Source organism: Hyposmocoma kahamanoa, unplaced genomic scaffold (assembly GCF_003589595.1).
Source record: "Hyposmocoma kahamanoa isolate Upper Pololo Valley unplaced genomic scaffold, ASM358959v1 210, whole genome shotgun sequence".
NCBI classification, from domain to species: Eukaryota; Metazoa; Arthropoda; class Insecta; order Lepidoptera; family Cosmopterigidae; genus Hyposmocoma; species Hyposmocoma kahamanoa.
The window spans coordinates 9,141,314-9,164,985 of NW_020653731.1; the positions used below are offsets into that span (position 1 = coordinate 9,141,314).

Consider the following 23,672-nt stretch of genomic DNA (forward strand, 5'->3'; position numbering starts at 1 on the left):
GACCTCTCGCTGCCGAGTGTGGTTGCCACCATGCTCGATAGCGAGGAGACCTGGGAGGCGGTGGCCTCCTTTTGCGCAGAGGTTATGTCGCAAAATGAGGCCGCGGAGCGGGTGCGCGAGGACGCGGCGGACGCGCCGGGCAAACGTACTCGGAGAAGGCGAAGGCAGTTCGCTGCTCGCCTGATCCCCTAGTGAGACCAGCGGGCTCTGGACAGGGACTCCGGAGCCTGCATTGCACGGCCTCACTCGTCTAGGGGGCGGGTCGGAGGACAACCGACTCGCCCCTCCGTTGGCGCGGAAGCCCTGGCGTAAGCTAGGGAGGCCGGGCGGCGTGTCGTGGTGAATGTTCACCGATCCCACGGCGCCGACTCATCCGGCGAGAGGGAAACCCGGGGGGTTTTAGTGGGGTAAGCCCTCCAGTCCGGCATATAATTTGGCAGTATTGGAGATTAATATATTATGGCAATTCAATACAGTCGTAAATAAAACACCTTTGGCTTCATTAGATCAAGATTATGATGGTATTTGTACAGCTACTGCTATCAGAACTACTACAGCTTGGGCTGTCATTAAAAGTTTGTTTGTAGAAAGAATGCATGTGATCAAGCGCAGCCAATGTGAAATAATGGTTCTAGAATAGGCTTCGAACTGAAAATACGCAGTAAATATTTATTCGTTAATACAAACCTGGTTTATATTTAAAAAGTGCCTCACGCTAACCCAAGCTAACCTGTTACAGTAACAAGACACGTAAAAGACAATGTCAAGTATAAAGTTTCATTCGCATCGTGCGTCGTTTAATTACGTCGTGTATTACTTATTTCGGACGTCTGACGGAGGACGAGAGTAGGTACATGGCCTGACCAGAATCGATTTAGAAAAGTTAATTTCTCCAATATGAACCTGCCGGGAACTCCTCATTCAGCCCCCACAGTGCAAACCGTTGGGCTGGGGTCGAGGTCATTGTAACATTATAAATAGCCATTTTCTTATTTAGAGACGACGACAAAATTTGCTAAACTGTTATTATTATACTCGTAGTTTACTATTGCTACCTTTGCACTACACTAAGAATTGAAATAACAAAAACTGCGTGAAACATAATAAAAGCCATTACATATTTTTAAAAAGCTTACTCACTAAACAAACTGTTTTCAATAGAAATACTTCCCCGACTCCGAACCTCGAGGAGCAGAAAAACAAGGATATCAACTATTCATTACTATTCAAAGGCAAAAGCGAAACAATAAAATTTTACTGGCTCTCCCTTTGCGGAGAACTATCCCGCCTTATTAACTAGCCGATTCCCTCTCATGCTTCTGTTGTTAAGGACCTTTTACATTAATATTATAACATTGTTATATAAAAAACTTACCTTAAAAGTTTGTGGAATTGCATTAATATGTATTTACGCCAATAGTTGCCAAGTTTTATTGACGGTGTGTGTAATCATTTAAACCGGATTCATCTCCTAATTTGCCATCATTAGAGGGGAATGTTTTCCTTAAATTTTAATGAATCCACTGAGGTACTCCCTTTCCAACAAAAAACAAATCATCGAAATCGGTTTACAAACATTGGAATAATCGCGCAAGATACGCGCAAGATACAAAAAAATACAGTCGAATTCAGAACCTTCTCCTTCTTTTGATGTCGCTTAAAAATAAGAACTGGTAACTCACAATCCACACTCTATTTATTAAATAGAATTTATGAATAAACACAGACAGAACAATATTAAACTTATTCCTTTCTGCTTAAATTTAGGAATGACAAAAAAATTAAATTAAAAAATTAGATATATTTGTATATTTACGTTATATACAGAGCAAAAATAGTACAATAAGCTGGTTCTATTTAAAATAAAAGCAACTATTTTAAACTGTTTTGTTTGTTTTAAATTGATTTGTTTGTTTTGTTTGTTTCTTTGTTCTTACACGCATTCCCACCTAAGTTACGGAATTATGACAAGGTGGGAACCCATTCGGGGGGAACATTGACAACCTGCCCCAACGACACACTTTTAGAACACGCAATAGATTGCTTCTGCCACGATCTCAGCTACACATACACAGCTCAAGTTCCCGCTCGATGTCGGTGAGGATATTCAACGAGCACCCGCCCATTATTAAAAACGAGGAAAAGTATTTACTGTTTGTAAATAAATTAAAATTACATCTTATTAATAAATGCTATTAAAATTTAAATGAATACTTTGATGGCAAATAAACATAATAATATTATAATAAATTTGAATAATAAATAAAGCATAATCAGTTATGCTATTAAAATCTAATTAAATTCAAACTTTCAAGTGACATATGACGTATTTCTTATCATGTAACATATTTTTTATTTTATACTATTATTTGATAAATAACATTTCTAATTAATAATTGAAACCTCAGCCTACGTCCTGCTGTTATTATTATCCCTAATAAAGGGCTCATATGTGTAGCATTATTTTGATTTTAAGACATGTATGTACCATATGAATGCAATAAATATATTGAGTATTGAGTATTGAGCTCCAAAAAAAGCTCTGTGAAAAAGGTCGTCCAGGGAAATACTGTCACCTTACCTATGTCTACCGCCAAGCAATAATGCATTACTTATGTATATACAAAACGTTACTTTCACTAATGACAACAAGTGACGCTGAGTACTTTTCCATACAAAATTTTCAAACATGGCCGCTAGCGACTAGGGATGGATATCAACCAACAAAACATCGATTATTGACATGGAATATTTAAAAAAAAAGAAAAACAATCGACACAAATGAACCAATTAATAGTGGCTTAAAAAATCTATTTATCGATTAATCGACAAAATTTTTATTTACTTGGTATTTATTTATGTATTTTACTTGGTCGCATTACTTCATATTCTTGTTGGTGAATTTTTTAGCTGTGTAAGTCAAATTTTATAACGTCACTTTCATTTTCATTACAGTTTACAAACCCTGCTTCGTTGTTTACCTGATTTGAAAAGTTAAAAAAAAACTTAGTTGATATGAAGAGAACTGGACAATACTCCCTCCATTAAGTCTAAGCTAATAGTACCAGGGTTTCTAGAACAACCTCGAATACACAGATGCCGGGGTCAGGCGGCATACATAGGAACCCCGTAACACAACCCTCATTTCGCGCATTACTTCAAATTACACAAATTACAACAATATAGCAGTCTAGACACCAGTATTAATTATAATTTTTTTAAAGGTGGTGGAGACAAATTTTATGATTAGCTTATGTAAGTAAACCATCTTTCTGGTTTCACGGTATTGCGAGCAAGTCTCATTTTTCGAAAATCGACTAAATGAAATGGACATTTGGATTTAAAAGCGGTTGTTTTTTTTTCTTCAAAATTTTAACATGTTTATAAAATATTTTTTTGAAATATATTATATATTTTTTTTACAAAAATCGTTATGAAATCATCGATTATCCGATTAATCGAACCATATGCCATCTATTAAAAAAACATCGATTATTCCACAAAAACATCGCTTATTCCGATTAATTGATTAATCGATGCCCATCCATACTAGCGACACCTGTATCCGTAAACTTGTTGGAAAGGTACAATCCATATTTAATAACAAAATTATTAAAAATTTTAACGTTAACTTACATACAATAAAGGTGTCACGCTTTAAGTCTATATAATAAGAGCGAAAACAGATCAACACTTCCACTCTATTATTATTCCACTTATTGCATGGATATAAAGCTTATAATATACAATGTGAGAGTCCCTTTAAAAAAACACAGAGAATTTTCGGTGTCTTTCTAACTCAGTCTCGAAGTTACGCCTTAAAAGGTCTTCTTATAAGACTCGTAAATTGTTTTGAGGGCTTGGTAGAATATTTTATACTAACACATTTTTTGTTGAATTTCAAATAAGCACGTCATAAAATCAAATGGAGGGTTATGAAGTATGAACTTTGTATGGAAGTGAAGTGCTTTGGGAGTTTTTAGGAGCTGTTATTAGGTTGAAGGGCTGTTTTCGACTAGTTCATCACAAAAATTAACGAAATATTAAATTTGGAATTTTTTAAAGGCCACAGGGTTTATATTTCTGAGTTCAAATGACGACAAGAAATTTTTAGAAATATATCACCAAGTCTTTAAGAGAATGTCTAGTCTCTCCGAGAGATAAATTTATGGAAATTAAGATTTCTACAACAGCGACACAAAACATTTGTGAAAATGTAATTTATGTTAAAAAGAATAGTAATATTTCCATAAAAAAAACGAGGCGAGATATAAATATAAACTCGCTGTTCCCGACATTCGTCTACATAAAGTCACTAATTCATTTAAAGGGCAATGTATAGACTTCAATAATAAGACTTGGTATTCAAACTTTGCCATTTGCGACATTTAAAGCTATCGTGAAACAAAAATGTATTCAGGTAACTTACAACAAACACGTATTTCTTTTTTCCGAATCTCATTATTCCGAACACGGTTGGACTCTTTTTTATTAGTGCGATGATTGTTTTGGTATTAATTTGTAATACAGAAATATCTTACAGCAAAAGTATCCTTTTGTCTGAAAAACTATTATATTAGAATAATTATTACATAATAATTATGTATTCTTTTGGCTGAAATTGTTTGAGTTTCTTACTCTTTCTTAGGGAAATCTGCCTTAAGAATGAGCAGCAGTATTTAATGAGTTTGACGACTTCAAGTGTAATTTTTTTGTAAATAACAAAGATATTTACAACTTGAGTCTATGATAGCTGACTGAAGAATGCAGCACAAGCTTTTGAAATGAAAATTTTGGCTCATTGAATTGAGTTTTTTTGTGCCAAAATTATTGTTTGAAAACTTGATATGATAAACAAACAAGGATAACAAAGCTTTACGAGTACACAAATTAAATATAACAAAAATTTTAATTTACTATTTGCGAAAAGCAGAAGAATCAGGGCCATTAACTGCCTCTATGGCCAAACGGTTACCATGCCGGACTGCCACGCAGAGCTCCCAGGTTCCTTTCCCGCACCGGGAGAAATATGTGCATGGCGTACATTTATTGCTCTCGTGAGTTTGGGTGTAATTTGAGGTTGTCTAAATTTGCACGAAGTGCTTCCTGCAAATCTTTGGAATATCCACAACATAGAGATGGATGGGGTTCTATGCCTTCGTACTCTGCTTAAGGGTAGTACGTTCATTTATCAGATCTAGTACTGAAGACAGATTTTGCCATGGCCCCGAAGAGATGTCTCTGCATCTTTACCACCACTTCTATTAATTGCAATGCAAAATAGAATTTCGCATTTTCTTTTCTTTTTATTTTTCTAAATACGTCATGATATATTTCCTTAATTTATTGCCACGTAAACATAATTAATTCCTTGAATATGGCTACCGTGGCCGGCTTAACCCTTTCTACGCCGTGTACCGTGGCTGTAATTACAAATTAGTGCACAGCACACTCATACCGGCGTCAAAAACGCAGCGAGGTGTGACCGAGAATGGTTTTATGCTGTATGAAGACTCCGAGCGAAATTAATTTAAATAAAAATACAGTTTGACCATTTTTTATTAACCAGTGGAACTCAATTTGGAAAATACAACTGCAATATATCTATATATATTAAAAGTTAAATTTGCAGTGTAATTCGGTGTTTCAACAGATTTAGTTCAACACAACAGCCAAATTAAATACGTTAATTTAAAAAAACCGTAATTTTCTATGAAAAGCCTACGATCTTTCAAGAACTACGTACCGGAGGTCTACGTAGCAAGACCAGATAGTGCACTTATAGAGTTTATTGTTAACAATTAAATTTGTATAAGGCACTCCTTTATAAAAGGCAAAGGCAAATTTATATAAGGAGGAAGACGACTACGAAAATAACAACAGACAAACAAAATATGTCATAAGAAAGCACCAAAAAAATTTTCATTCAGAATTTTGATTTGTGACGTGGATACCTTTAATTAGCTTACACAAAAGAACTGGGCCTTACTAAATGTTGCCTTTTATATTTATGTGTAATCTGTCGGTGATCCTAATAAATAAATAAATAAAAGATTTAAAAAGTTAAAAAGAGCAATCAACACAAACAGGTGCAAAATTTCTAATGGGACCAGTGACATAATAATCTGATCCCTAATGGGTTACTTATAAGAGAATGTGAGATCTTACTAGAGCGAGACATCATTTTTAAGGGTAAATTATTCATTTTCCGGCATGCCGAGTGTGGTATGTATCTTTTATTATATTCTTCTTGACTACAACCTATTAAACAATATCTTAAAGAAAAACAATAATTGTCCTGGCGTAGTAGTGCATTACACGATTCATAAACCTAGGGACTAGCAAGCCCGCACAACCTAATTAAAATATTTCGCTTGCGCTAAAGGAAAAGTTCGCATGCCTTAATTGCGGCCATTTCGGAAATATTGCGGTCTTGCCATTTTTCAACACGTGTCCCGCTTATAAGTTAATTTTTTATAAAATTATTGTTATGGAAGAAAATAATTAATGATTGGACTATTAATTAATTTTATGTTGTGAACCGATTCCAAGTAGGACTTTAAAATCATTTAAATTTGTGTGTTTGGGCAAATTTATATACACAAAATGTTATTTTTAAACAAAATTGTAATTCCCGATGAATTTACTTTCGTGTGTAAATATTTTTGTTCAAAAACTTTGAGTATAAGTACAAAACACAAACAATGTAATTAAAAATTAAACAATTTTCAAATTAACTAATGAACAGCTTCTGTTAACGACGGTCTTAGTTGATTGGCTTGCACACCGATTTTCAACACCGAGGTCCTGGGTTCGATCTACGTCCGGGCCAATGAAGAAAACGAACTTTTATTGTCTCGGGTCTGAGTGTTTGTGGTACCGTCGTTGTTTCCGGTCTCCATAAGACTTACTTTGAGATCAGGTCCTGTACTCTCGTTCACTGTCCAACATCCGTCCGAAACAAGCAAATTAAGCTACATAATTGACTATTTTAATTTGTTCGAGTATTATTATTTGCCAGTAATTGTTTCTGACAGACTTGTTCGTCCCATCACTTAGTATTATAAAAAAAACACTGCATGCAAAAAAACATTCTGCCTTACAAACATAGGAACACGAAACTTATAGAATATTTCAATCTTAAATCTTATTATACTAAAGCAATAGAGCTCAGAACAAACCACTGGTATAATAATAATAATAATAATAATAATCGAGGGACTTTACCATCCCGCATGTCCAGAGTCTCGTGAAAACCGAAACCGAGAAACGTCGTAAGTATCTCAATCTGGCGCACGTGATCACCGATATTTGGAATATGGCCTCCTTTAGAATTATTTCAATCCCAATTGTTTAGTCCGCAAACGAGTTAATGCCAGTCAGCCTCGCTAGCAGCTCAAGGCGGTTGGATTTCTGTGGCATGTCGCTTCCAGCACTAACGCAGAAAGCGATCCTGCTGGATACGGCACGTATTGTCGGTTCTTGAACCTGAGTCCCTGACACCGGTAGACTGTGCCATGGCCGAGGAACACCGCCTCTTCCATTTAAAAAATTCAAAATTTTCAGGGACTATCAAATCTGTTCGCGGGCGTTACCAATATGCTGTTCTAGAGGCCAACCGCGCTAAATGTCAACGACCAAAGCTAGACCAAATACGAAACGTTGCCAACGTTCCGTACATTTGCCATCGCCCTAAATATCTAAGGAAAAACCAAATGTAAAACGTTACAGATTGCTATCGTGCTAAATATTTTAACGTTTTAACCATACTCCACCCACACGATCAAGAAAAGAAGCGGCCTTCTTTCGCATTATAGCTTCGTGCGCGCCTCCGCGAACTTTCCTACAGTATTTATATAAACACTCTGTATTTCTTCGTAATTAGTTTACGAGCACTTAAATATAATTTAAACTTAAAATGTCTGTAAGAAATATTCCGCAACATTCCTTCCAATTTTCAATAATTTTACAAAATTTACGACTCGTGAAATTCGTTTAATTTTGAACAGTTTAAATTTTAACTTCGTATCAACATTGTACCGTAAAAAACATTGTTAAACGTTTAACTCGACGCTGTTTAAATTTTAACTTTTAACGAAAACAATGTTAATTGTTCCTTGTTGTTAAAGGACGGCGCAAATCGTTAAATGTGTATACTGTCAAAGTTACTATAATTATTTTTACTACTATAAACTACTGATCGAATATAACTATGGAAATTCAGTGTGATCTTAATGGTCAAGTCACACTGAAAGAGCAGCGGCCGGAGGAACATTTTTAGTGCAAAGTATTACTTAGCATTTTGAATCTTATCTTCTAAAAAAAGTTCAAATTGATGTAAAGTGTCAGAATGTACAGTGCGACAACGCGAGTAGTCGCGAGGCCGCGCGAGACTTGTAGAGACTAGTTCAAAGAGGTCACTGTGCTAGCTAGTAGCAGAAGAGCTCCTTGTGAAAGAGCTTGGCATCCTTTCCAAGGTGAGGCGATACTTCACACCGGGACAGTTGCTGTACCAAGCACAAGTCCGGTCGTGTATGGAGTACTGCTGCCACTTATGGGATGGCTCTGGTAAATACCAACTGGCCACCTTGGATTCAATAGACAAGCGTGCTAAGAGGCTTATAGGTGACTCGGAATTAGTAGAGGCGAAGCTGCAGAGCCTTGAACACCGCCGTAGAGTTGCCAGCTTATCGGTATTCTACACGATATATCACGGAGAGTGTGCGATGGAATTGCATAATTTGATTCCGCCTTCCCCTTTCCATCATCGGGAGACTGGACGTGAGTGGGGGTTCCACCCCTATGTTGTGGATATTCCCCGGATTCGCATGAAGCGTTACGGTTCCACATTTATGTGGCGAACGGCTATGGAGTGGAATTCCCTGCCTACAGACTTGTTCCCTAAACGTCATAACTTGGACCTTTTCAAGGCGAGATTGAATAGGTATTATTTAGGAATGCATGCTCCATCGTCGACCTCATTGTCACTTTCCATCAGGTGAGATGGAGGTTAAACGCGCGTTAAATACAAGTATATTTAATAAAAAAAAGGGTTATTTTCGTATTTATTCATATTCGCCATAAGTTAAAACTCGTTGCCTACGCGTAAAAAATACGTCGTGTGCATAAGCTCATACACAAAAGAGTGGTTCGTTTTTGTCGTACAAATCAATTCACAATAGCCACTATTTTAAGGTAACATTTAGTAAAATCAATTAAGGGCACTCTACTCAATCAAATTACTTTTCTAAAATGGAACATTTCTTGCCATCTACCGCCTGTCAATGCATTTAATTAATATAACTATGTACTACTAGCAAAGAATAAAAGCTTATGTTAGTCCATGGCACTTAAGCTAAATAAACTATGGTTCAATTGGATACTGTTAAGCAATAACGTGTCAACCAACATGATCATAGCTTTGCGAAAATGGCTCCTAAATAATACTTTTGCTGTTGTCACCTCAAAAATGATGAATTGTTGCGATTTATTTTGTTACTATAATCCCTCAACAACTAATAATAATATCCATTCTATGGCTTTTCAATACAATGCTCCTGAACTCGGAGGGACCCTACAGTCGCCCTGAGACATAAAGTTGACAAGTCCCTTATGTTTGTAATTGCACGTGCATTCTTACCCATCAAAACCGAAACACAGTAATGCTCACATTACTGCTTGACGGTAGAAATAGGTAAGGTGTGAGTGTATGTATTTGATGTGAAAACACTTGACAGTTTGAGTAAACAACAAAAAAACCATTTTTGCAGCACCTTAAAAGCCTTACAAGGTTTGACACGCTTTTAACCCTGTACCCAGTACACAGGATCGTTGTTTTTTTTTTAGGATTTACTACTACTACTTTTTATTTTATTTACTACTAACACTGCACAAGAAATTTCTAGAAGCAGTTGGCTATTAAACGGATGTAGATAACATACCTACCTAAAACCAAACAATGTACAAAAGCACGGGAAACAGGTGCAGCGTTGGTGATTTATGTACCTAAAACAAACTGAAACTCATATATCATTGTGATGAGCCGGTAGATAGACTGTATTGGACTTTCTAGGAACGATATAGAGTATGTAATTTGCTTAAATCCAAGTTTCCGCAGGGAGTCTTAAAAAGCGATCAAAGAACAAATCAATCACCTTTAATACACATATATATAATACACATTGTTACCCGTTGATGGGTCGAAATAATGCGGCAACAGCGGCTAATTTTAACGCGCCCTAAAGGTAGATGATTAGTGACTGCATCGCGTTTGCATCGCGACTAAAAATCGCCGTATGTAAACCGTTCATAGAAGTGCGAAATGTTGCTATTATCTATAGGAGTATAGCAGTGTATCGCGCTTTATGAGGCCCTCGCACAATTTGTGCCCTGTCCTGCTAGCCCTGCTGATAGGGTTAATTATGCAAAGTCTCGATATCCTGAAATAATATATCTGTAGTTATAATTTAAGTAAGGTTATGGAAAAATAACAGAGGCCGTCAGTTCTCCACAATCGCTGAGTAATGTACCGTTACGTCTTGCTAATTATCAATTCTGTAGCAATTTTGCCGCACCTTTACTTACAAAGCCGCAAGTACATGCAGACAGATTATTTTTTTCTACATGGAAAATGATTGGAACTATATTGTAAGTAACCCACGCACATTACATTTTCGTATATTTTGAGATAAAAAATAAAATGTATATCTATCATATAATAAAAGATTAGCTCGATACTCCACAATTTATTCCTACGTCCAAGAATTATCAATTTGGGCCCACTGTGCGCCGCGTAGACCAAATTCAAACCAGTCTCGCCCGCGTGCCCGGAACGCTCATTTAAGTTAAAACGTAGAAGCGAAATAAATAGAGCGTATTTTGCCATGGCAGTTGGGGCGCGTTCCCACTACGTTTTATTTATTGTTGGACGACTGTCGCGATAGCCTGTTCCCATATCAAGACTATCTGTCGTGGCTGTGTCGTGTTACGTGTACATTTTCGCTCCCTTGTGAAGTGGACGAAGGTGAAATTATAATGATGTATTACTTTTTAAAAAGGCGAGGCCAAACGAAAAAAAGAAAGTTTTGGGTAGATCCAATGTTATTAAAAAGAATTCCATTAGGATTGTGTCAAACGTTTATAGATGAACTGAAATGTGATAAAGTTTTGGGATTTTTTAAGAATTTAATATTTTGTAATAATATGTATAATTAAATTTGAACAAAACTCAATTCACAACAAATATTTAGTCGTTAATAGTTTTTGTCTTCGATTTCGGGAATTAATAGGTTTTAACCCGATTTAACAAAGCGCCGGGTTAAACCCCGGGCCCGTCTCTGACTACGACCCAACGCTAGTGTAAAAGGAGCCATGGTCACGGGTTACGAGAGGGGAGTGTGGGGAGCAGAACACATGCAGACAATGATAAATAAATCGTGACGACAATAGTAACTTCGCCTATCTATTGTCACGTTTTTATCGTGACGTTTTATTTATCGTCGGATGGCTGTTGTTCTAACTGTTCCCATTATCACGGCAGTCTGTCGTCGTAACGATAACAAAATCGTGAATGACAGTTAATTGTGTCGTTCTATATGTAAACTACTTCATTTAAATATACAAGCTACGACACCGTAAACTGCACTACTTTCTGTCGTCACGACATAGTGGGAACGCGCCCTTAGACGCACGCGGTCCAAACCCGACCGCGCGGGGTAAGCGCAATGAAATTCGTGTGGAATAAATACGCCTTTAGTCTTATATTTTCGTTATAAAGGCGATTATTTTGACGATTGGCTCAAAAGGGCAAAGTACCCATAGCCGTAAAAACCTTTAAAAAGAAATTAGAACAAACTATTGTGTTATACAGATGAAAAAGTATAATTTAGCAAATTTGATTTCAAACTATGTACTTTTCAAATGTTCTTAAAATTTGACAAGTTTATTTACATTGCTGTCGTGATATATTTTTCTAAAAACCAACGCGTAGTAGATTGCAAATTAAACTAAACCAAACACGAACTCATTAAAAATATTTTCTCTATTCAATGAAAATCTCTTTAGAAATATTAAAAGAAAATTAATCTTTTGACAAAATTGGCTGTAAATCACTTGACTTACTGTCAAAACTCATGTCACAAACCGCACCACTCAAATCACAATTGCTTCGTATTATATTATTTAAAAATAAAAATACAAATGATACACAACCATTATTGATGGACAACAAAGGAGAGGATTCAAATGGAGAAGATTCAAAGAAGAAAGGGACTAAAGTGAAAACAGAGAAGAAGGAAAAAGAAAAACCTTTACACATTCAAGATGATCCAGGACCCTCGAGAATAAATCTACCTGGGTCTCTGCAAAGCCCAAAAGTTCACAGACCTTGTATATCAAAATCAGAACATAGTATAACAAAAATAATAACACGTCAAGATGTGGCCAATGCTATAAAACTAACATCACTAAGTTTCGGCAACCACATACCTTCAAGCGACAGGAATGTAAATCTAAAAGAAATAAAAATACCAATTTTAGAGAAATGTGATAACGTCAAGAAAATTGATACAGCAACGATCGTGGATTTGAAGAAATTCATGACTAGTTGCTTCAAAATTAATAAGGATGTTAGCATTGCACCTGTGTCTGAAGTCGATATGAATGTTCACTCTGCGTTAAATACAATTATTAGTGATGTACCAAACACTAGTTGTGTTACTAACAATGCTCAGACGAATGATTCTGACATCAATAAGAAACATAATGAAGTTATTATAACTAATCCTATTTTGAGCACAATAGCTGTGCCAGCACCTATTCTTGATCCTATATTGTCAAAAATAGGAGCCGACAAAGAGAGTAAGAAGAAAAATTCAGGGAATAATTCTGAGAAATCGGATTTGGCTCTAACGCAAAGAGATTCGCTATCCAGTATTGGATCAAATGTTTGCAGGATTTGTATGACGAGGGGACGAGAAAGGTTAGTACGACTATATTCTAAACCAGATGCATTTTTTATTCTCAAACATGCTGGGAAATACTTTCGTAAAGAATCCGCAAAGTATGTCATTTATGGATCATGCTACTCTAGGCCGGCAAAACGTGTATGTAAATCCTTGTCTGTCCGCTACTCTAAACTTTTAAATGTATCTACTAACAAAGAACTACGTTGACTAAAGAAAAATCATGCAGCCAACTGTTCATTAGCGTCAGTGTCTGCAAGTGCGAGATTTAAAAATAATATTGTCTATAGCATTGGAGTGCACGAATATACCTACACCACATACTTTAAAACAGGGCGGTTAAATAAACGAAAGTACTTTAAAGTTCTGATTAGTTATTTATATTTTAAATTTTTATTGAATTGATATTCTATATTTTTATGTGAAATTACTCCACTAGTTTGTTATAATTATTAATACAAAGATCGAACACTCAGAAAAAATCCTTCAATCCGGCCGGATTCGAACCGACGTCTTCTAGCATACCGTGCCAGACGCTATACCAACTAAGCACGGAACGAACCAGCGGACCTCACGAATTTTTTTCTATGTGCTTGTTGTCATGTCTTTGTATTTGGTTTTTCAACGACAAGTCGTAGCGCCATCTATGACAAATCTGAATCTGAAAAAATGAAAGTTTTATCACCCAGTTTACCTTTACAGCTACCAGCCCTGGCGAGAGATGTCACTATTCATTGTATTTAAAATTTTTATTGACTTAATATTCAATTATTTTTTGTGAAATTACTCCACTAGTTTGTTATAATTATTAATACAAAGATCGAACACTCAGAAAGAATCCTTCGATTGGCCGGATTCAAACCGACGTCTTCTAGATCGAAGGATTTTTTCTGAGTGTTCAATCTTTGTATTAATAATTATAACAAACTAGTGGAGTAATTTCACAAAAAATAATTGAATATCAATTCAATAAACATTTCTTCTAGTTGGTATAACTAAGCTTAGTTGGTATAGCGTCTGACACGGTATGCTAGAAAACGTCGGTTCGAGTCCGGCCGGATCGAAGGATTTTTTCTGAGTGTTCGACCTTTGTATTAATAATTATAACAAACTAGTTATTTATATGTATTTTTATATTTTGCAAATGGCTATTATTATCCCAATGCACATTGAAAAAAAAACATTAAATGCTATCAACTCTCTCAATACTATTACAAAATACACTCCAGGGCCGGTTTTCAATAGCAAAAGTCGACTGGTGGAACAATCAAAAATTCTATTTAGTTTCTATTATCTTTTGTTTGCTTTTCTAGTGCGTCTAGTGTTGTTACTTCTTTTTAAAATATCGATAGTAGATAAGCAAGGGCAAATTTCACATACTATAATACTTAGGAAATAGACTACTTTTTGTGATCTAAATCGCGTATATTTATTTTTGCAAACAAATCAACGTCTTGGACCCTTCACAGATCCCTTTCCTTTGTAACAATCGCGAAAACCTGAATTCTCGATATTGTTATACCTTCTTCTGTCTCGTACTCATACAGTAAACATCGAATGAATTACATAACAAAGCCAAAGTGAAAATTAAACAATTATTCTTAAGGATATTTCGTGATATATCAATAACATATATTGATTGGTACCAAAATCAAACAAATACAAAGAAAAATCATCCATAGAACAAAGACCTATGTGCAAGGTGCTGCTTATTCTCAGGACATTGTACATTTCGTTTGTTTTCTTCGACTGTTGTTCGATTTTATATTTCCGAAACGAAATAATAAATACATAAAAAAATATGAAACACCTTTTTATAAGCCCTTTGAATAACGAGATTATGTTTTATTCTCTTTTTGCTGTATAACAACACTCTCTGTGATCTCTCAGTGACTCTGTTCTTCGGATGAATTGAAATTCTTTTGATCCGGCTGGATTCGTGCCAGACCGGGGCTACCATTCTCCTAGCTAAGCTACAGAAGAAATCAGCAGATCTTACGAGTTTCTCTATGTGCTTTGTTGCCGTTGTTTGTTTTTTGGGTTTAAAAGGCTTTTTGCCGTAGTGCCATCTGTGAGAAACCTATGAAAGTTTTGTCTTCACTACAGGGTAGTAAAAACTTCATGATATTCAATATAATAAGGATTTATTTTGAAATACTTTCTCATATTTTAAGTGTCACATTGACACAAACATTCATTCATCACGTGGTTCCACATGTTGCTCTCTTTTCAACCCTATTCTCTTCACAATGAAACCAAAGGCGCGTATAACGTTGAAATTACTACAACAACCAGTATGCCGTATTCTGTTTTAACAGAGCCGAATATAATAAATTAGCTCGACTCGGAAATCTCCCCGCTGCCACTACATACTCAGCGTTGAACTAATTTTTAGCAACGGCTATTGTTATATAAAAAATAATATTTCGATTATAAGAAAGCCAATAACGCTTGTATTCGTCGAATTGATTACACACTACTAATCATTTCTAGGACAGAGTCCCTTGACGAAAATATTGTAATGACTATATTATTTTGTGAAAAAACTTTTGCCTTTACTACTAGGTATAATAATTAGTTTAAAAAAATATACACACCTAAACATTCGTCGACAAGTTATAACTTATCTACCCGTCATATCATTACCATATCAGCTAACGTCCGGAACGCGTAAGGCTGCAAACATTACTTTGCGTACATTGCGCAAACGTGTGTCTTGTATTGGACACATTCAACACAAAACATATGTACGCGCAAACCTTGAACGTCCTACTGAACGCACTACCGCTGCGAATTTGTGGCCTAAAAGCAATGCCACATGGGCGTTGCCGGTACGTTGCGCTGTCGCAACGCCATTATTTCAACGCACTGACCGCCACAAGAGCAATGCAATGTTGCAACGTAACAGCACCACTCCCAGCTTCGTCTCCTGATCCCTTGTCTGATGCATACGCGCTCCTCGCCACGCGCCGTTGCAACACATCATGTCGCATATAACTTCTCAATTATATATCTTGATAATAATAACAATTAAAATTATCATTTTAAAATATCATGAGAGATTTTAAAATACCATTTAGTGCTATGGTCTTTTTGAGTTAGTCACAACATGATCTGGATATATTTATAAGTACCATAACACGAATAACGCGTTTTGGACGTTTTTTAAATTAATTTGCGAATTTGTCTATCGATATCGATACACACACTACTCAGTTTCCATCTCTTTTCCGATATATTGCGACTGTGTACCTAACGTCAATCAAATAACTGACGGTTTGTGTTTGGCTGTCCAAAAAGCATTCTTTCTTGCGTCATATTTACAGTACGTGGATAAAGTGACATTGTTTATCAATACAGTCAATTGAACAAACGTACATTTGGTTCATTAAGCAAGATGTATTCAATTATGCTTTGATAAAGTGTATATATTTATACTGCATATCTGCATCTCGCTGCTAAATTATGGAATATTAACACCTATTTCTGCCGCCAAGCAGTAATGTGAGCGTTGCTGCATATCTGTTTTAAAGGGTAAGATTCTGGTGAAATTACACACATAGGACTTGTCAATTTATGTTTCAGAGTAGCGGGAATAGCGGCAGTGCCCCTGTTGGTATTATAAAAAAATATTTACGATTATTAACCATGATTCAAACAGTTCTTAGAATCACTGTTAAAATACGCCATTATAAATTTTGGTTTCATTTTATAAATATACCAATCTCAAGAATATGCAGGCGTTGGAGAGGCAAAAGCCGGATTTACATTAGTCTGACGTGTCGTGTCGTGACGCGTCGGAACAGTATCGGTTTCATATATTTAATATGGTTAGACTTATATTAGCGTGTCGCAATCTGACGTGACAGCTTGTGTTGTGTATGTGAAACCAATACCGTTCTGCCGCGTCACGACACGACACGACACGTCAGACAAATATAAATCCAGCTTTAGCTTTTCCAAATAAAGTAAGGTACAGTTGTTTTGCTAAGAGATTTCACCCGTACCTATCCGCATTTTTGTACAACAACGCTGCCGTCCTTAGATTTTGGGACATAAAACCCTGTTCAGTATTCGAAGCTAAATTATATAATAATATAGGTTTGTCTAATAATTTTGTTGGAAACTTGATTATTACATTTAACTGATTTTATTAACGTATAACGTTACATAAGATGTTATTAATATTTTAATTATATACCTACTTATCACATTTATCCATTTTCTGATCTTTGCAGAAGCTTAAAAAAAATTCATTGTGTAAATCGTACATTTGAGACCCTTGCCTAGTTTAGGTAAATATGAAATTGTAAATATTTTCTGTCAAATTAATTTTATTTTTAACCAAAAATATCAAATTTTTCTACACAGTCTTCTTCTAATTCGGTACATTTAGGATATCGCTTATCTAATTTCCGTATTACTTGAAATTCTATGCTTTGGAAAAGTGGCAGCCATACATAACTGTGTCATCATTCATAAATTTCTGATCGGTGAGCAGGTGTGTAACGTGATGAAACAACACGCCCAATTACATTTTCTACGTTTTTTAGTCACTTCACGCACTTTTGTGATTAATTTTGCATAATGGAGTCCAGTAATCGTTTGTCCTTTCGACATGAAATCAATAAAAATGGTTCTTTCACCATCCCAGAACACAGAGACAATGACTTTGCTGGGGGAAGGAAACAAGTTTCCAGCGTATGGTAGCGTGTGGTGCAGATGATTTGAATGAACCCCGGAAATACACAGCCTACACTAACGTCAGCAATAATTTGTGTAGTCGGGTTTTTCGTTAAATTATGATGTAACGTACTTATTACGATCTTACTTATTAGGAAACGAAATCATACCAATTATATGTAACTCAACTACGGAGATAATATCATCGTTATATACAGTCAAGAGCACGCCAAGCTTGGCACTTTGTTCTTTGAACCGTTCTTATCGTAAGCAGCATAGAGTTGGATTTAAGTCTTAAATGTCAAGCTTGACGTGCTCTTGACCCTTTACGTGCACTATTGACCACTGGTATCCTACAAGAGAGGCTTTTTACAATAGATACCAAATCAATAAATCTCAATCAGTCTCAATGCTGGTAGGAGACTTTAGTAGCAGTAGAGCTAGGTGTGAAAGTTCGTCCAAGAAAATACTGCCACCATTCCTATTTCTGCCACCAGTTTCGGTTTTGAAGGGTGCTGGTGAAATTACACGAATTACTTTCTTTTTTTATGATACGAAGTGACGGGGCGAACAAGTCATACGCCTGGTGGTAAGCGACACGTCTGTCCATAGCAATTACGATGTCACTAAAAACTTAAAATCGCAAAGATCTGAGGAGCATTGCCACTGTGCCCGTTACCCTGAGCACAGGTTGACAAGTCTCATGTGCCTGTAATTTCACGAGCACCCTTACGCTTCAAAACCGGAACGCGTAATGCTTACATTAACGCTTGTCGGCAGAAATAGGTCAGGTTCTTCCCTGAACACCCTTCCATGGGTACCCTTTCACAACCTCTACTGCTACTAACTTACAATCACTTGTTTATGAAACATGTTTAAACATTCACGTAAATAATTGTGAATAACCAATCCAAATAACAAGCACGTCTATTTTCAGACTGATATCGCCGTGCAACTGCAAAGGTTCTTTGGCGAACGTGCATTTGTCGTGCCTTGAAAGATGGCTGAATCAAGTTGGAAGAAATCATTGCGAACTTTGTGGATTTAGGTAAGCGTAATTCGCAATTTCAAGGCGTCGCACAGGGAGACTGTTTGGGGCTATAAATGACAAGCCAGTTTAATGGAAATGTTTTCTGTGAACACTTAGTTTTTAATTTACCCGAACCTTTCAAACACTGTATCCCTATACGTAAAAATAAACACTTTTTATTCTAAATACTAGATTCAAGCCTTGCGGAAGTCCATGGTAATAAAAATGGAAGTAAATTAATTTACTACTCTGCGAACCTCGTCTGAGGAAATTACTTTTTTTAATAAAAAATAAGTGCGCATTTGACCCTCACCTCACCTGATGGAAAGTAACGATGAGGTCGATGTAGCATGCACACGTCAATAATGCCTATTCACTCTCGCCTTGAAAAGGTCCAAGTTATAGGGTTCGGGTAACCGTCCACTGGCAGGGAATTCCACTCTCTAGCCGCTCGCTATATAAATGTAGAACCGAAACACTTCGTGCGAATCCTTGGGATATCCACAACATAGCGGTGGAGTCCCAGCCTACGTCTAGTCTCCCGATGATGGAAAGGGGAAGGCGGAATCAAATTTTGCAATTTCATCGCACTCTCTCCTTGATATATCTTGTAGAATATATATTTATATTTCTTCGGCCAGGAGTCAAACAATCAACAACTCCTGAAAATGCCTCGTAGAGAGACGTAACACGTGTCGGATATATATTTGGTGGTGGTGTTTATGACTCCAATTGCGCTTGTGTTGTGAATTTATTTTATTAATTTTATGCGAAGAAAAGATCTAAAAATTAACTGCATGAAAAAATATTCAACACAACTGTACTATTCCGGTATCGATCGAGCATAGGACCAATTTAGGAAACGAACTTTTCTAAAATTGGTTGTAGTCTTGTCTGAGTAATACTACGGAGTGAATTCATGCATTTAGTTCCCTGATTGAAGACCAGGTAAATGGTGTTATTGGCTGTCATATTATTGTTGGTTACCTATCAGTAGTTCGAAATGACATTTTCCAGAAATAACGTTTGGTCGAAATTTCATAACCTCGTAAGTAATTTTGAAAGAAAAATGTTTTTTTTTTCTTTTAAAACTAACTTAACCTAACCGAACCTAATCGTGTCTTTGCGATAAACATTCAATATATCCTGAAAGAACAACTGTTTCGTTATAATTACCGAATTATTTAAATTATTACTTTAATTTTAATTATTCGGTGTAATGGAAATTCGAACAAATGTTAGTTTCGGACAAAAAAATTTTCGAGTTTGTGATAGGTTACCTTTATTAACTTTGAGTGAAAACTAGTCATGCCAAAACGAGTTATATATACAGTGTTTTTGTAATGAGACAGTAAGGGGAAATTCGAAACCATAGAAGATACAAGGAAGTTGTCATGAGAAGCATTAAGTCTTTTTTCGTGAAAATAATTTTGGTATAGTCAAATTTTTTTGGTCAAGAGTGCAATTGTCCGTAAAAATTAATAAAATGATCAAATTTTGTTTGCTTTTTTTATGAAATGCTGGACAGCTCAGCATCCGCCTCGCAACGGATTGATCTCGGTATGAAATTAGATAAAACGAAAGTCATGATCAATGATCATAATATTATTCCGAGACCAATTGTAGTAGTAAATGGCCATTTCTTGAAGTTGTTTCCGAATACATTTACCTCAGGCAGATTTTACGATTAGGTAAAAAAAACTTCGAGAGTGAAGCCAATAGGAGGATTCAGCTTGGCTGGGCAGCGTTTGGTAAACTACGTCGAGTCTTCTCGTCACCCATACCGCAAAGTTTGAACACAAAGGTTTTCAATCAGAGCGTTCTATCTGTTCTGACATACGGAGCCCAGACGTGGCCACTCACGATACGTTTAGTTCACTAGTTGAAAATCGCTCAGCTAGCTATTGAACGAGCTATGCTCGGAATTTCTTTGAAGGACAAGGTACGGAACGAGGTTATCCGACAGTGAACTAAGGTCGTCGACATAGCTGGTAGAATAAGCAAGTTGCAGTGGGCAGGCCATGTATGTCGAAGAACCGATAACCGATGGGGGATGCGAGTTCTTGAGCGGTGACCACCGCTCGGCAAACGTAGTGTAGTACGCTCCCTGGTCAGCTGGACTAACGATTTGCGAAGGGCTGCTGGCTGCAAATGGATGCGGCGAGTTGAGGACCGGGCGAAATGGCGTGCATTGGGAGAGGCCTATGTCCAGCAGTGGACTACGATAGGTTGTTGATGATTCACGGAAGACAGTCGCCTACAATGGACGGGTGGCTTGTGCGGAGTTCACGCAGAGTGTGTTCTGTACGGTAATAATAATAATAATAATAATAACGCTCACACTCAACATAGCCCCGCACTAGGGAAACCCTGTGTCGCGGGTGCCATGGACACACACATAGACAACCACAAATTACACCCAAACTCACGAGAGAAATAAATGTAGGCCATACAAATATTTCTCCCGGCCCGGGAATCGAACCTGGGACCTCTGCGTGGCAGTCCGGCATGGTAACCGTTCGGCCACGGAGGCAGTTAAACGGTGTAATCCGGGTCATTATAAAATGATGTTCTAACGCCACACGTGTTACTCCGTTCCGGTGCTCAGCGCGGACGGTCCGCAGATAGCCCCGCACTGCTCTGAAACCAGCCTTCCAATAAATGAATACCACAAACGTTTTTAACAAGCAACTTCAATAAATTAAATTTCGCAAAACATTTCTTACTCTTTCTAACGGGCACTGGAATTACACTTACGTGCAATATTAGAAGAGCAATACACTAAACATTATTTTCAGATTTATTTACTTTCTTGCAAACATTCAAATATAGGTTTGGCATTTCAACAGTTTCTATAGATTATCAGTCACTTTGACAATCTGTTGTTTAAATACCAACGTAGGCAAAAGATTGACAGATAATTAGCATAGTAAAACGAAACAAGTATGATAACTCCGTACAAAGTAACAGCACGGCTTCTATTTGTGTGCGACCGCCACGCGCCGTGTACGGACGCACACATTCGCATAGTAATGAAAGGTGTGTTGCCCGACCTAACACAACCTCTTAAAACAATATTACTTTAACCTTACTTCGACTTTTTGTACCATGTCGCGCTTAAAGTAAGCTTATTATAATGTAACTGTCTCCGTGGCCGAACGATTATCATGCTGGACTGCCACGCAGAGGTCCTAGGTTCGATTCCCGGGCCGGCAAAACATATTTGTATGACCTACATTTATTTATCTCGTGCGTTTGGGTGTATTTTGTGGCTGTCTTTATATGTGTTCATGGCACCCGCGACACAGGGTTTCCCTAGTACAGTGTTATGAGTGTGTGCGTTAAAAAAAAATTTAACTATGATGTTTTATTGGCAGCTTTGTGACTATTCATTTAATGAATTCGTACTATGATGCCACTTTGACGTTAAAGTAATATTGTTCTTGTGTCAAATTTAGCAATCTTAGAAAGTTACTTGGACGTAGTAGAAACAATATTATTTTCGAATTTGTTGTCTAAATATTGATTGGCGATAATTAAAAGTTATCATACTCATCTTGTTATCCTATGTGATTAGTAGAAATTATAATAATACAGTTCGTCAGTGTAGAGAAAGACGCGCTCGGGCCAGTGGGTCGATTCAGAACCTGACGATAACTCAGTTATCGACCGATTTGATTTGATATCGTACGGTTCCTTTTCATTTTTATTCACAACACCCGAATCGTACGTCAAACTGTCGTATTCGAAACCGAACCGAAATGACGTCACACCCGTATGATTACCCGAACTTCTCGACTAGCAAAGGCTACAAACATCATTCAGAACACAGTTATCGAATGAAAGTTACCGAACGTCCTATTGTTTACAAAGCAGGAATGGAAATATGGAAATCTCTTATTGTTTTAAATTATGGGTTTCGTTCAATATTATTAATTTATTTTAAAGCAACATTAATGCATTCCTATATTTTAGGACAATATCCAATCGAAAGATTCGGTTAGAATATAGAAGAGTTCTGAATCAGGGTCCAGACCAGAGACTGAGCGAAATTGGCCACATTGGGAGAGTTTTATGTCCAGCAGTAGGCTGCGATAGGCTTTAAATGGCAACACTGAGCCGGAAAGATAAAATACGAATATCGGACTGTCTTTCCCTTTAAAGTTTATCCTGTTAAACGTTGAACCAAAAACCCGTTAAAATATAATTAATTATTATAAGTAATATCCACCCTCAGCTTTGACGAAGGACGGGCTTACAACCAGTCAAGCTGTTATTGGTATACACGATCCTTTTCCCTTTAATTTCGCCCATTACGTTATGTACTATATTTCTTTTTCTTTTTTTAATTGGGAATTAACCATTTGTATTTTTGTTTTGTATTTGTACGAAACATTCACGTAATTTCCCTTTTTTTTCTTTCAACGACCTTGTCCAAAATGTACATGGAGCAAATTTTTAATTTTGTAGTTTCCATATATGTTTTTGTGATATTAGGCGAGGAACGAACCAGTTGTGCGCCTGGTGATAAGCGAGTAAGTTGCAGTGCCGCTCAGAGCTTTATATCGCAAAGATCTGAAGGGCACTGCCACTGCAGCCGTCACCCTGAAACATAAGCGGACAAACACCCTTAAAACGAAGTAACGCTCGCGTTACTACTTGGTGGCAGAAATAGGAAAGGTGGCAGTACTTCTCTGGACGAACTCTTTCGCAAGGAGCTCTACTGCTGCTATTAAAAAAAAAAATAGTATAGTAAAAGTTTTTGTTCCCTTCTTAAAATGTCTCCCGCTATCAAAATAAATTCCTAAATACACCGGTAGTAGAGTTCAGTTTACTAACGGCTGTTTTACATGATACTCAAACGCTTGGTACTCAAAAGCGCTGATGATAAGCCAAACAAAACTCGTGTTTAGTTTAGATACGTTGTGCTGTTAACTGCCTCCGTGACCGAATGGTTACCATACTGGTCTGGGAGAAATGTTTGAATGGTCTACGTT

At 36.8% G+C, this 23,672-nt stretch overlaps 1 protein-coding gene across 6 annotated transcripts in view; it reads left to right on the top strand.

The window, feature by feature from the left end:
• Nucleotides 1–12,148: 12,148 nt before the first annotated feature.
• LOC113227414 overlaps nt 12,149–23,672 on the top strand; it is a 34,763-nt gene continuing 23,239 nt past the window's right edge. For all 6 annotated transcript variants that reach the window (XM_026460323.1, XM_026460325.1, XM_026460326.1 and 3 more), the window contains exons 1-2: nt 12,149–12,979; nt 18,583–18,693. In XM_026460323.1, coding sequence (XP_026316108.1) covers nt 12,219–12,979; nt 18,583–18,693 — 872 coding nt within the window. In that variant the 5' untranslated portion in view covers nt 12,149–12,218. The remainder of the gene's footprint in view (nt 12,980–18,582; nt 18,694–23,672) is intronic.